General features: G+C 41.8%; 1 protein-coding gene across 11 annotated transcripts in view; it reads left to right on the top strand.

Annotated features, from left to right (window-relative positions):
- Window positions 1-5,359, top strand: part of SEMA6D (semaphorin 6D) — a 225,955-nt gene extending 220,596 nt beyond the window's left edge. For all 11 annotated transcript variants that reach the window (XM_066559186.1, XM_066559187.1, XM_066559185.1 and 8 more), the window contains one exon: window positions 1,675-5,359. In XM_066559186.1, coding sequence (XP_066415283.1) covers window positions 1,675-2,978 — 1,304 coding nt within the window. In that variant the 3' untranslated portion in view covers window positions 2,979-5,359. The remainder of the gene's footprint in view (window positions 1-1,674) is intronic.
- The last annotated feature ends 9,231 nt before the right edge of the window (window positions 5,360-14,590 follow it).

The following is a 14,590-nucleotide window of genomic DNA, read 5'->3' on the forward strand; positions in this document are numbered from 1 at the left end:
GTTGGGGGTGGTGGCAAAACAGAACACAAAGCAGAGCTCCATGAGACATCTGTGTGTTAAATGGGGCATATCCCAACCTCTGCTTGCTGGAACATGGTCCTGAACAAGAGTCAGAGTAGGAAAATGCTGAATTTTTATCCTCTGGGTATGAGCATCAGTTTAGAGATGATCTCAGTACATACTGAGACATCCAGAGGTTTTAAGCTGAACACAAGGAACCTGATCTGTTCAAGTTCCTATAGTTCATCTTTCTTTAGCCATTCTTTCAGCTAAGTGAGCCTTCAATTAGGTTCTTATGGCAACTGAGACTTTATTCAATAGGACTACTGCAGTCAACCACTTCCAATCCCCTAACCAAAATTTAACACAAGTCTCTCTCAGTGCATAGCACAACAAGGTGACAGACATGTTTGCACAATTCTGTACTTACTGAAAAAATCTCACCAGCCAAAAACCATTTCTGTTTTATTGCCATTCACAAAACATATCAGGTTTCCTATCAGCCATTATGGCCGTGCATTTGTCATTTTAATTTGTTGCAGTTATTTTCTGTTTTGCTTTAAGTTTTTATTATCATCTGCTCTTGGTTCTGAATCACATTTTGTGTCATAGCTATTAGTGAACTTTACTCATGTTTTCCTTCTGCTTCTGCACAGTGCCATTAAAACCTGTAACCCTGAACATTAACAATATTCAAAGGCCTTGCCTCTAACAAAAAGTGACTCTGTTCCTTCCCTCTTGCTCTTTCATTTTAACATCTCATGGGGTAGCAACAGATTTACTTTCATTAAAAACTAACATTGTCTTAGCTGCAAGATGTCTGTGGTTGCTTTAAAAAATCTAAAAAAAAAAAATCAAAGGGAGCTTGTTAATACCCAAATAAAAAAAATTAATCAAATATTCAATTTCTTGGTCTAAGCTAAAAGTTTTAACATTCTCTAATAATTTAACCTAAGTTGTTTTTATAATGTTATGCAAGTATTATGTTCATTATTGGTAAAAAATAAAAATCAGTGCTCTAAAACAGAATCACATTATCTATCTTCAAACTTGGACATGCATAATGAGTGCAGGTTGCCACTCCAGGACCAGCAGCCTGGGAGTGGAGTAGTTTACAAGTTTTCTACTGTATTCCGTTAGTGTGGCTGTAACAATGCAGTATATATGTTATACATTTTTACACAACATTTGCATAATCCTGTCTCTCCTTTGATACTGATTTATGAGCTGGGCAGGAAAGTGAGAGAGAAATCCATCCATGAGTTATTAATTGCTGTCTGGCCCAGTAGGACCTTCTAACCTCAATTTTCCAGCAGAAATCATTAATGTTAATAACATAAGGCCCCTATTTGTGAGCCTTAAAGGAAATTTGGGACAGGCTAAACAAAACATAATATAAGGAGAGAATTTGCGACAAGCATTCCTCATTATCAGAGAAAATGGACAGTCTTCATTTAGCCTTGTCAGTACACACACAGTAATTTTATTATTTTTATAAAATTACTTGCATTCACCAGTGGAGTAGATTGCAGGATCCTACTGAGTTACACCAACACCACATCCAGAGCACTTAAAAACACTTAATAGACACTTCCATGAGGAAGGGTGCCTTCTTCTGACATGTGTCAGTATGAAATACCTGTGGATTTATGATATCCTGTCTGTCTTTTGCAGGTGTGAGGTGGGAAGTACAATCAGGAGAGTCCAACCAAATGGTGCATATGAATGTCCTAATCACTTGTGTCTTTGCTGCGTTTGTCCTGGGAGCCTTTATTGCAGGAGTGGCCGTTTACTGTTACCGGGATATATTTGTGCGGAAATCCAGGAAAATACACAAAGATGCGGAATCGGCTCAGTCCTGCACTGACTCCAGCGGGAGCTTTGCCAAACTGAATGGGCTGTTTGACAGCCCTGTCAAGGAGTATCAGCAGAACATTGATTCACCCAAACTGTACACAAACCTGCTGACCAGCAGGAAGGAGTTGCCTCCAAACGGCGATACCAAGTCCATGATGATGGACCACAGGGGACAGCCTCCAGAATTAGCTGCACTTCCAACTCCTGAATCTACTCCAGTTCTCCAACAAAAGACTCTGCAGGCTATGAAGAGTCAGTCGGACAAAGCGCACGGTAACCTCAACGCTTCACGAAAAGAAACCCCCCTAAAAAGCCCTCAGTTTTTTCCTTCTAGTCCTCCACCCCACTCTCCTCTAAGTCATGGACATATTCCCAGTGCTATTGTTCTTCCCAATGCTACCCATGACTACAACACATCTTTCTCAAATTCTAATGCGCACAAGGCGGACAAAAAGATGCAACATATTGATCATCCACTTACAAAATCATCCAGCAAAAGAGACCACAGGAGATCTGTTGATTCCAGGAACACCCTGAATGATTTTCTGAAACACTTAAATGAAACTACTAATAATCCCAAAGCAATTATGGGAGATATTCAAGTGGCCCACCAGACTTTAATGCTGGATCCAATGGGCAATATGTCTGAGATCCCACCTAAGGTTCCCAACAGGGAGGCGTCTTTATACTCTCCTCCATCGACTCTGCCGAGAAACAGTCCCACAAAACGAGTGGATGTTCCCACCACTCCTGGAGTACCAATGACCTCTTTGGAAAGGCAGAGGGGTTATCACAAAAATTCTTCACAGAGGCACTCAATATCTGCCCTTCCTAAAAACTTGAACTCACCAAATGGTGTTTTGTTATCCAGACAGCCAAGTATTAATCGTGGGGGGTACATGGCTCCCACGGCAGGCACTAAGATGGACTACATGCAAGGGACGCCTGTCAGCGTTCACCTCCAGCCTTCCTTGTCTAGGCAAAGCAGCTACACGAGCAATGGCACCCTGCCTCGCACAGGAATAAAGAGGACACCCTCCCTAAAACCCGACGTGCCACCAAAACCCTCATTCGTCCCTCAGACAACACCAGTCAGACCACTGAACAAATACAGCTACTAGGACATGTCTGTGCTAAAATGAGTGTGGCACTGACCTGTACAGGTTCTGAAATGATGTTGTGGTAGACACATAAGGCAGAGACTTGCTTGTTACTAAGGAGAACAAAGTGGCCAAAGAAACTGTCTTTACTTGAGCAACATCTGTGTCTTGCCACATGTAGCTGTAGCAAGACTTGGTGTACTTGCTACAAGCAAACACAAAAAAAAAACAAAGGAAAGTGCTGGTCATTACATTTCTTTTGTTTGGAGCTAAGGAGACATGTAGCACAATGGGGTGGGGGCTACGTTACTGTTCTAAATAGCTAAACAACAGTTGTTGGGAAAAAATCAGTAAGCAAATACTTGAAAAATGGGTTCCATTTTAGACTGCCATTAAGTGTGGTCATTCCCATTAAATGTGAACATTTTACTATGTATGCATTCACCTTGCCTCTTGCACAAATGTCAGAAAATGGTAATGTCTCAATGAATAGCTGGGTTAATAATCAATTTGCTGGAATTAAGTCTCTGGCCCAACTGTAGCATTATTTTTTTCTCTCCATGTGTGTGGCATTTTGTTTTTGCCACAGATAAAGCTGTGCGTGTGTGTGGATGTGTGTGTGTACTGTACACACTAGGATGTACTTAGGCTCCCATTGCATCTTTTATGCTATGGAATTGTTTACATTGAGCATGACTGAACAAACAGATGACTCTGCCTTCTGCAGCCCGCTGGGCTCAGCTGGAGCCAGCTACGGATGAACTGCGCATCTCTGACAGCCTTCCGAGGGGAACGCCTGGATGAAAGAGCCACCCAGTCAAAGAGTGCAGATGTGGTTAATTCTTCATAACTCTGTTATGCTGCTATTGATTCAGAGCTGTGCATTTCAAATCTAGTGTTTTGGGCTGGAACGGGGGAGTTTTGCTGTGTTTCCACAGTGCCTCCATCCAATACCTGGCCACTGTGAACTCGAGCCCCTGTACTTCTCACTGAGGGCAGCTAATTGTCAGTTCACTTGGCAAACGCCGGTGTAACTGGAGAAGGTCACGTTTTTGTTGCATTTAATAACGCCCTACACGCTGATAGACTCTTGTCAATAAAAAAGGAGAAACATTAATTGGCCTGGCAGAAGCAGTCTGTGAAAACTCAACAGTAGTGCAATCAATTTGTTTTTGTTGTGTAAAGTAAGGTTTGTTTTTTTTCCAAAGTCATGCAGGTAATGACAATATTCTGTAAATATTATGTGTGAGTTTACCTGAATCTGTGCATTTTGTGCCTTATTCATGCAAATGATAAAAGTACTAAAAAAAATTTAAATCTGTCAAGTGTTCTCACTATAGCACATATCTCCCGAGTGCCAGTTGTAAAACCTCTCAACAGCACCCAAAAAAAAAAAAAGATAAAACGCAAGAATAATTAATGGTAACTAAAGGCAGCCTACAATCCATGAAGACAGCAGCATTAAATCACCTTACCATGATAAACATTCCACTCCAGCTCTCTGAAGGATCAAACAGTTATAATGTGAAATCAAATGAGGTTTCTAGGGTAATGGAACACCTGCTAAAGTTGTGTAAGCTATTTAGTAGGGTTTACAGTATCCACTTGCAGCTGATGTTCAACACAGATGGCTATTTTAGCTTGCAAACTACACACTACCACATTGTTTATTGAACATAACTATAGAAATAACCATGGCAGAGGAATATTCATGAATTAGTGGGACAAATAACTGCAACGGGTTTCAGAGACGGTGGAGATTTATATTATGTGTTCAAAGGGGAGAAAAGGTTAGTCACTAAAAACTGGATCTCTGTTACAGAACAAAGAATAAAGGATAGAAGTAGTCATTTTTTTCTTGTAAGGCTGTAAGGGACATTTATTTCCTGAGACCTCTGGATCCAAAAATCAATGATCTTTCTTCCTAAACACTTCTGTCTTGCAACTAAAACACTACAGATTAATAACTATTAAAATGTACTCAGTTGTCAGAAGACACAAACTGATCCGAATTCACTTTACAAATATTAATACAGACTTGTGTGACCCGGAAGATAAATGTATGTGAACCCTGATAACCTCCTGTAACATTGTGCTGCCTTGTAGATGGTAATGTGAGTTCTCTCAGTATTTATGTTGAAATTTCTAACATTCAACCTAGTCCTTATTCTGTTAATTTAATAATAAAAGATGCTTTATCCATTTGTGCAAAGGTAAACGCAGATTGTATCTTTTTTAATGGTACGGCATAAAAAAGTAACCCTTAAATGAAGCTGCTCTATTACTATAGAGTACTTTAACATGTATAGATATCTTGTAAACTTGTATTGTGGATGTGTAAATAATACGTTCTTTGGGTTTTTAACACCGCATGTAAAGTCAAAATAAAATATTCCCATGTACTGAGTGTGTAATTTCATTATTGGTGCAGATGTGCTGTGGGATTACTGTTGGGATATCTCTGTTTGCCTGCAGCAGCTCTGCGAGGAGGGCGCGGAGCCCTCGGCTGCTCCCTGGCCTGCAGGACTTGCAAAGGCTGGGGTGACACGCCAGGGTCCTGTGTGTCCCCTTCAGCCACTCTGAGCTCTGTGTCCCTGGGCAGAGTCAGGGTCTGTCAGTGACTTTTGGCCTCCTGAGGTAAATACAAAAATCAGAGTAACCAGCATGTGGTGGCAGAGCTCAGTACAGAGTCAGGGCTGCCCACACAACACCAACACCATGCACTGAAGTTGATCCCTGGGGCTCCATCCAGGTTCCAGCTGGGCTGTAGTTCCTGCAAACCTTTTTTATTAAGGTCAAAAAAATACCAATTTTGTGCAAATACAGTACAGTTCTTAAAGGAGGTAGTGTGTTCCTTCTACAATCTAGATTACAAAAGACAGAGCTAATTCCTGGCCAAATTAATTGCTAACTCACGTAGGACATTCCTAAATACTTATTAATGCTTAATAATTGAACCTCACATTTCAGGCAGACAGTTAAAACCCAACAAAAAAAATAGATGCTGTAGATTTAGTATGTGCCAGCATCCCACACAATTTTAAAATAATCAAGGTAATTTAGTATCAGAAAACAAATATAACATTCTTTTAATTAAAAGTTAATTTTAGATAGTGGATAAAAACGATTTTTTACAAGATTATGCTGTCGAGGTATTAATCATTTGAAATTGCTGTGCATGTTTTAACACTATAACAGCACCTAGTTGTATCTTACAAAAAAAATCAGAAGGAAAAAGAAATACGGTGCTTAAAAATTTCCAAAGCTATAATGGCTCAATATACATTTTCTAGTGCCAAAGAAAATTTCTATTTTTTTATTAGCATGGGGTTTTCTTCATTGGATGTCTTCGTATATGAAATGAAGCATCAAACACATACAGCTCTCACAACATGCTGCTTTCCCACTTTAAAATTAGCTATGCCTTTGGCACCAGTGTCAGCCAAGGCTTTCCCTCTGGAGGGGCTGTACCTGCCTGAGTCATCTTCAGCCAGGCATTAAAGGTCATCATGAGAAAATTACAAATAGCTGTTTTAGTGCCTCTGCAGCACAAATCCTGGGATAATTTTTGTTCAGAAAATGTCTCTATTTTATCTAAAATATATCAAGTGACCATTTTCTGGGGTTCCATGGTTTGGTCTGTATTGAACCAGCCCTCCCTTAACCAGTGCTGTGCTGGCTGGATGGGTGTAGCCAGACCATCATCTCCCAGCATGCTCTGTTGGGCCACATTGTGTATGCAAATACCACGTTTTATTTATTTATTTTTATTTTTAAATACCTGAAAATAAATATTTAGAATTTGTTAGAAAAATAAGTACAAGAAAACTCTCCCTTTACTAGCTGAGATGGTTTGTATCCCATGACAGTGCCAAAGCAGCCACTTACAGCAGCCCTATTCTGAAAAGGAACTTCAGCAATAAGAAAAAGCTTAGCAAGAGTTTTTCTCCTCCAATGCCTTCCTGGGTCAGCCAGTTGGTTTTAAGCATCCTAAGGTCTCTTTGAAGAACAATCCAAAGCCACAGGTGATAAAGGAGCACATGAAGGGTGCTTGATGTGCCTGGGGTCACACCAGCTAGGGGAGGTCCCAGCACTGTGGGATGTGGGACAGGGCAGCTGTGGACATGGGAGGGCAGAGGAGAGGCTCCTGCTCAGCTCTGGCTTGCTTTGGGTTTTGTAGAAAAAAATAGTTTTGAACAGAACACAGACAAAACACCAAAGGGCTGCAGGCCTGTTCTAGTGAGATGATTGCAAGGAAACCAATTTGTAAATCTGTGAGCAGTTATCTCTATTACTGCACTGCCAGAACAAACCTATGGCCTTTTAAATTGGGGTCTTAAAGTAATCACAGTAGTTAGGAAAATCAGGATGCCTCTGTCTTAGTGCTGTCTTGCTAATGACTCACTCTGTGACCCTGGGAAGATTATGCAGGGTTTATGCAGTAAATGGCTCCTCAGAATGCAGTGGGTTTAGTGCAGTTGGTGTGTTCTGTACTGTTTTCTTCTTAATGCTTCCTTCTCTCTCTGTGATTCTGAGCACTAGCAAGGACATCTTGCAGGTAAATAAAGGGAAAGAGAAATACCTTCCCATCTGGGAAAGGTTAGTATTTGCAGGAGTAGGGAAGAGTTGGTTGGTATTTCCCCAGGTGCCTATTAATTTCATGGCATGGAAAAATATTTTTTAAAAATTGATCACGACAAAATCCCACATAAATGCAGCATCTGGACTTCAGCTGGGATGTGCAAGCTTTTCATATAAAAAGTACTACCAGGAGACCAACATACCAAGACCGCATTTGTTGTTCAAATGTCATCACATCACAGTATGAAAGAGCAAGAAAGCAAAGGATTTGGGAGGGAAAAAAACCCACATTAAATATTTAATTAGATTCAGCTTTGCTTAGAGAAGTAGAGATTCTCACCTTTTTATTCAACCCTGCTGAAATTCAGCTGGTGTAAGGGCCTGACTCTAGTCCAGCCATTGCTGCCTGCTTGCAAACATTTTCACTGGCATATTGCATTGGCCTGACACACATCTGAAATTATAATCTGTCCCAAACTCTCAACTGAGAAACTGTTGCTACTCTGCCTGAAACAAAATTTATTGCAAGTTCTGATTTTATTAGTTCATTCTGAATTCATCTGAGGACCTGATTTATGGTCTCCTCACTTGCTTTTCTCCTACAGTCAGTAATAACTTTTTGAGCTCTTCTCATTAGAATTGTAACTAGATCCCAGCCTGTGTCCTACAGAGAAGGCTGCTGACCAGAGCAGAGGTGCTAGAGGGTCCCCATGTTTAGGTAAGGATTGAGAATTCCTTGGGCTGCAAAGGTGGCACTGCATCCTCCCTACCAGACTGGTGCCTTTGCCCTTCATGTCAGCCAGAAAGAGTGTTGCTCAAGCTCCTGTAATGCTTTAAGGGTAGGGGAGGAGAAGAAAATCTGCCACGTGGACAAGCTGTCCTGACCGTTTTCAGGAATAATCCCCATTTGTCAACATAAAAGGAATTTTATGACACAAAAACTTAATGGCCAAAAAAATAATCCCAACCCCCAAACTGACCTGCACACATCTTGCCATCCTTGTTTTGAGAATGAGAAGATGCTTTCCAGGGCAGAGACTCACTGAACTGCACAAGAATGAGCAAAGAATACCAGTTCTCAGTGGAGGCCCTTCTGCAGGATCATACCTGGCTGTAATAGCTGGTTTGTAACTTTTTCCAGTAGCTGACCTTAGCCATTGGCAGAGGCAGTCCATGAGCTCAGTGGTTTGCTTCTGCAGCAGTACTGACAGCCTCTAACATATGTCTGGTCCTGCACAGAAATGGACAGCTGCCTAGTAAGAGAAGAAAAGTGGCAACTGGCTTTTAATTTGGGTCACTTCAAGCACACGGTTATTTCTAAAATCTTTGATTTACAATACTGGCCTCATATGAGGAAAAAAATAATCAGAAGCAGATCAGAGCAGATGAATCATAAAAGCAATGCATAAGCTAGCTGCACCTTCCTTTCTGTGCACTGAATATCCATGTGATTACTCTGATTTCCTCAGGAATACATGCTGGTCAATTAACAGCCTGAGATTTTTTTTTGTTAGAGACTAATGGCAAATTTTTATGATCAGGCCATGCTGTATAACTATGAATGGCCATTAGTCACAGGTTATCGTGCCTGGCCAACAATTAGGTGAGAGAGAAGCACTTCCAATATTAATGTGGCGTGTGAGAATTGATTTCTGTGAAAGCTTGTGCATGCAGCTCTGACATTCAGTCTCTGTCACTGCTGCTGGGGTGAAATACTGCCTCCATCCAGGGAGATGGCAGAGCTGCATGGGCCAGGCCTTTGCCCTCACTCACTCAGCTGTCCCCAGCAAATGTTAAGGAGGTGTGAGCAAAGCCAAAGGAAAATGGGATGCACATCTGCAGGAGAGCATTTGCAGCCCCCAACAACATCTCTGGCCACAAGTGTTTGATAGGGATCAAGGCTTCAGGGTAAGAAAAAGGCCTCTATAGGAATCACCTGCTTTTTCTGGTCATTGGAGAGTTTTCCAGCAGGTGCTGTCATGGGAACTGAACAGGCTTGCTTGGGCCAGCTGACATTTTGTGTGTGGAGTCCTCTTGCCATCCCTGGACCTCAGTGTGTGTGGCTGCAAGTCTGCTTTTAAATTCACTAGCAAATCCCATCAAATACTGGACTCAACTGGGGCATAAGGTGCCAAATGCTGAGCTCCCAGGCACAAGAGAAAAGCCAGGTGAAGGTACCCAGAGAGCTCATTGAGACTGCTGGGAGGGCACTCCCGCTGCTAACAGAAGCAGAAGAAGGTGTCTTGAGTTTGTTTCACCTCTACTGGTAAGTCAGGCACATCTAAATATCAAAATCACAGAATGATTGAGGTTGGATTGGACCTAAGATGATCTGTTTCAAGCCCCCCTGCTTAAGCAGGGCCACCTGGAGCCACTCAAGCATTCAGGAAATCACTGACCCGAGCTAGGACCCTGGACTGAGTGACAGTAAAAATGATTAATCATCCTTAAAACCCTTCCTAAAAGAACTTTCAGATTAGACTGGTCTTTAGAAGACAGGTGAAGTCTTCCTTCTACCCAGACTGAGGGGAGTTTAGATATCCAACTACTCTTTTTATTGCAGCACTTACTTCTCTTTGACAAGCATAGAGTGCACATCTCAAGCAGTCCTTCTCTGTTCAGATCCCAGAGGATCTCTGCTGTTCCTAATGCACAGCGTACGGTTCTCCGTGCGAGCCTTTCATCTGAAATGACATCACGATCAAAGGCAAGGTTATACAGAGTGCAACACACTGAGAAAGTCATGTGATATTTCAGAGCTGCTTCATTACTGGGATGACAGTTCAGAAAGTACTTGAAAATGACATTTTACTATACATGATATCTTCCATATTACAAGCATTCCTTGCCAGTCCCTGCTGCTTCAGTTAAACTGCAGTACTGGGTAAAAGACTGGATTTGCTCTTCCACAGGAACCAAACTTCAGGTAGAATTGCTCCCCATACTCTGAGGGAGGGGATACGTCTCAAAAGGCTCCAACTACAAAAGGTATTCTAGAACAGGAGGAACAAAATATCACATAGGACACAAAGCAAGATCAGTTGTCAAAAATATACTTTTTTGTCACATTTCAGATGGAAACCATTTAGAAACCTGTCATCTCAATTTGATGGCAGGAGAGAGGAGAAAATGTTTGCCCTGAAACTGGTTGACAGAATGGACAGCTTTATGATCTTGGCTTCTAATACAATCTTGCACAAATGCCACCCAGCTAACAATGTCAGCAGTTTCTATCTAAACCCAGTACTGGAGCTTTACTCTCCTCCTTGTGTTCTCTGAAACAGTCTAACTTGTTTTGCACAGAACAGTAACTAACCTGTCATAAAGCTGCACTTTACTATTTTAGTAGTTGTTTGTTTTTTCACAAAGTCCGTCCAATGAAGGCTTCTCTCCTGAACTGCTGCTATGTAGGATACTCCAGCCCCACTCCCCCTCTGCTTCAGATGCAAAGTGAAGTCAGGATCACAGAAGCTCAGCTTCAAAATGGCAGACTGCACCTTTGTTATGCCTCAGTCTCATCCCCAAGCTTGTCAGCATGAATGACAAGGCAGAACCTTCTCCAGGATGGTTCCCTATTAAGTCCTTCCTATCAAGTATTGGCTCCTCTATCTCATGAGTGTAACTCAGGTGTTGGTATTTGTCTCTCTGAAAATTTCCCCAGATCTCCATCAAACACCCATAAGTAGCTTGTCCATAACAGGGTCAGGGTGAGCAATGGGGCAACAAACCCAAACCAGGGGTCTGAAAGCAAATTTGGAAAACTGACAGAAACCAGCAGAGGATCCATGTATAAATGCCACTCGTGCCTTTGAAAATCCTCAGCTGTTAGGCCTATTTAATCCTTGCTCTCTGCTCAGACATTACCAAAGACGCCAGCTCTGATGTGTAACATTCACCCTGTAGACATGGGGAAGACTCATGGCATCACTGGACAACACACCAAATCCCCTAATCCCAGCCCTACAGACACTGACCAGCTAATGCCTCCTGATGACAACAGAATTTCAACCAATAACCACAGACTTCCAAAGTCCCTAATACCTTTTTTAAGAATTTCTCTACTATCCAAGGTTACAGAATCTGTTTCCATTTTGGGGGCTACTTTCTTCACTGGGTTTTTCTGCTGTTATGGCTGTTGTTTTAAAATAAAGCAATTCTGGAATACTAATAAGTCTATGTGAATTCTTTTCCCCCTAAGATTATTACAAACGTTGACATTAAATGTACTAGCCTGAACTCAGTTTCTGTCTGATTTAATATATTTATGCCAGCCAACCAGCAATTTTTTTTTTTAATTAACCCTGGAGGTTAAATGGAAGTTTACTAAAATGAGAATATGTTAAATGAATAATTTCTCTTGCCTTCTTTCACGAAGTCTCTCTCTTACCCCAATAATCAGTTCAGCTGCAAAGAGATCAATAAGGTCTTTCAATTCAATGAGTAGAAGGCATACATTAAAAGATTGGTAACAGACCTGATATACTGGAGAAGATATTTCAGCTTTTATGGGTTTTTTTGACACTAAATCTATCTGCTAAAAATTCTTGAGAAAAGGTTACTGCCCATACACTAATATTGCCAAATGGCATAATTTGTTAGCAGTGCTTGGGAAAATATCCTGGCATTTATCTGCAAACACAAGTCTTGTCTGTTAAATCCTCATTACAGAAGAAAGCACACTTTTAATCTTAAAGCAAAAAACAGCTTCAGAAGCCAACCATTGTTGGCTCTTCCCATGCCAAAAATGAGCACAGCAGGTTATTCTTTCCTAGACTGTAAAATCCCAGTTGAATTCTGCCCTTCCCATGAAGGAGACTCCCACCTAACAGCTCACCAGGCACGGTGTGTGCAGCCCAACACCTTGCACACACTCCCTTGTCACTGCTGTTAGGGACCTGTCTCTACACAGGAGCTGGGTATTGCTCACCCCAGGCGTGGTCACTCACAACGGTTCAGTGCAGGTCATGCTTGTGAACTAAGATTAAATTCACCATGATTTAGTGTCAGTCTCACTGAAGGACATGGAACAGTATAAAGCCCTTCAGTTGTATCCCCTTTTGGGCTGTGATTATACCAATAGCTTTAGATCATTAAATGTACCCATCATCATACTTCTATCGATCTCAAGCCAAATGTGCAGGCTCCCAGGGAGAAGGAGTGAGTTTTTAAGAGAGTTGAACTGGAACAAGGACTCAATGACAGCATCCATGCAGAGCAGCAGAGCTGAGCTGTGCAGCTCCCAGCAGAGCAGCCAGCGTGTTTACATCCACTGCAGGAGGATGCGTTCCCAGAATTTCATGCCGCAGAATCCTCTACGTGGATTGAAATCCTCAGAGACACAGAAGTCTTGGTTTATTCCTGAGCTACTTCAGTAAAACAGAAATCACCTGGCAGATGCTTCTAGTCATGTATGGCAGGAATTTACTAACACTGGTTCAGTTCTCCTCACAGTCTTGAGTTCTCCTCAGTGGCCCCATTTAGTTCTTGTTAAGTAAACACAACTAGCACTCAGGAAAGTGTTCAAAGTAAAGCTCTTTATATGAGATGCCTGACTGAAATAAGCATTTCAATTAGATTCATTAAGTAAGTTATTACTTGCTAATTGAATAGCAACAGACTGCTAAGGATCACTTACTGAGGTCTAATAAGAATGTAAGAGTGAAATCTACTCTTCATGTAATTCCATCAGCAATAAACTAGTATAATTAGCTTCTTACTAACAAACTTAAATTGTGGGGAATGTTGAGGCAGATAATTGGCACTTAGGAAGATACCTATAGCAAGTTAGTGGGGTATCAATTAACATACTTATGAAATGTCAGTTTAAACTCTGAACAAATAATTTATACCAATGGGCTTGGGTACTTACTTAAAAGCTATTTAAATGCTTAAAGTTTCATATTCAGAAAAAAAATTAAAACAAGTCCTCGCACTGCTCTTTAAAAAAAAATATTCCATATACTTCATTTCCAGGCGCATAACCTATGAATTACCTTCAATAGCCATCAGTAAGGACTCTGGGGGTGCTGGCTATAAATCCTGACATGTGAGTGGTTCAAGAACCTGTTTTCCCAGGCTGCTTTCTGCTCAGGAGCATGCTTGCCCTTTCACCCCTCACTCTCTCACACCATCTGAAGCCTATTTACCAACCTATTTTCACAAAATTGTGCTTCCAAAGGAGTATCAATCATCTGAGAAAGAGCTAATTCTTGCTCCCTGCACTTTCAGACTCAACCATCACAGGAGCTCACCCTAGTTTGATCAAATTAGGGTTCATACCCCATGACTGTGAAGTCTCGTTTTATAACATAGAGACTCTGAGGCACCAAAGAAGAAACTTTTGTCCAGAGATGACATGGAAAGACCTCATGGGATCAATTCCTTCTCCGGAGCTAGTAGATAAAACACCTTTCTACGTCATTTTGACCAACCAGCCTGAGGGAACAACATAAACATAGTAATTGTCTGGTCAGCAGAAGCAGCAACAGAACCAACATTCATGCCTCTAGTCCTGGGAGCTTACCACAGCTCCATCTTTTCCTGAAGATATTCTCCAGATGTTCTGGAAATTCTTTGTCTTCATGTTAGAAACTGAAATCTGTCTGCTCTCTGACTTAATATGCAGCTTGGCTGAAGGAAATGAAGCATTTTGCAATGGCACAGTGTGTATGGAGCACTTTTTTGTGTGCAAAGCCTGAGCCCTCAAACCCAACAGAGGCCTTGGGAGGAAGACAAGAAACTCCCACTTCAGGGAGCAAGAGCAGCTGGTGTGGCAGAGGTGTTGGACTGGAGCCTCAGTGCAGGTGTTTGCCTGCAGTGAAGGTGGAGGCAGAGGCACCAGAGGAGGTGGGAGGATGCCAGGGCAGGAGAGCTGAGGTCAGCACACAAGGGGCCCCAGCTGGGCACACCAGGGTGTGGAGCAGACAAGGTGCAAGGGAAGGGGAATACAGGGCTGGAGTCTGAGCTGGGTGAGGACAGGAGGGCCAGGAAGCAGGAAGTTATTGGCAAGGGTAGTAGTACTTGCCATTTAAAGGGTATCTGTGCAAACCAAT

Source organism: Molothrus aeneus, chromosome 13, assembly GCF_037042795.1.
Source record: "Molothrus aeneus isolate 106 chromosome 13, BPBGC_Maene_1.0, whole genome shotgun sequence".
In the NCBI taxonomy this organism is placed as follows: domain Eukaryota; kingdom Metazoa; phylum Chordata; class Aves; order Passeriformes; family Icteridae; genus Molothrus; species Molothrus aeneus.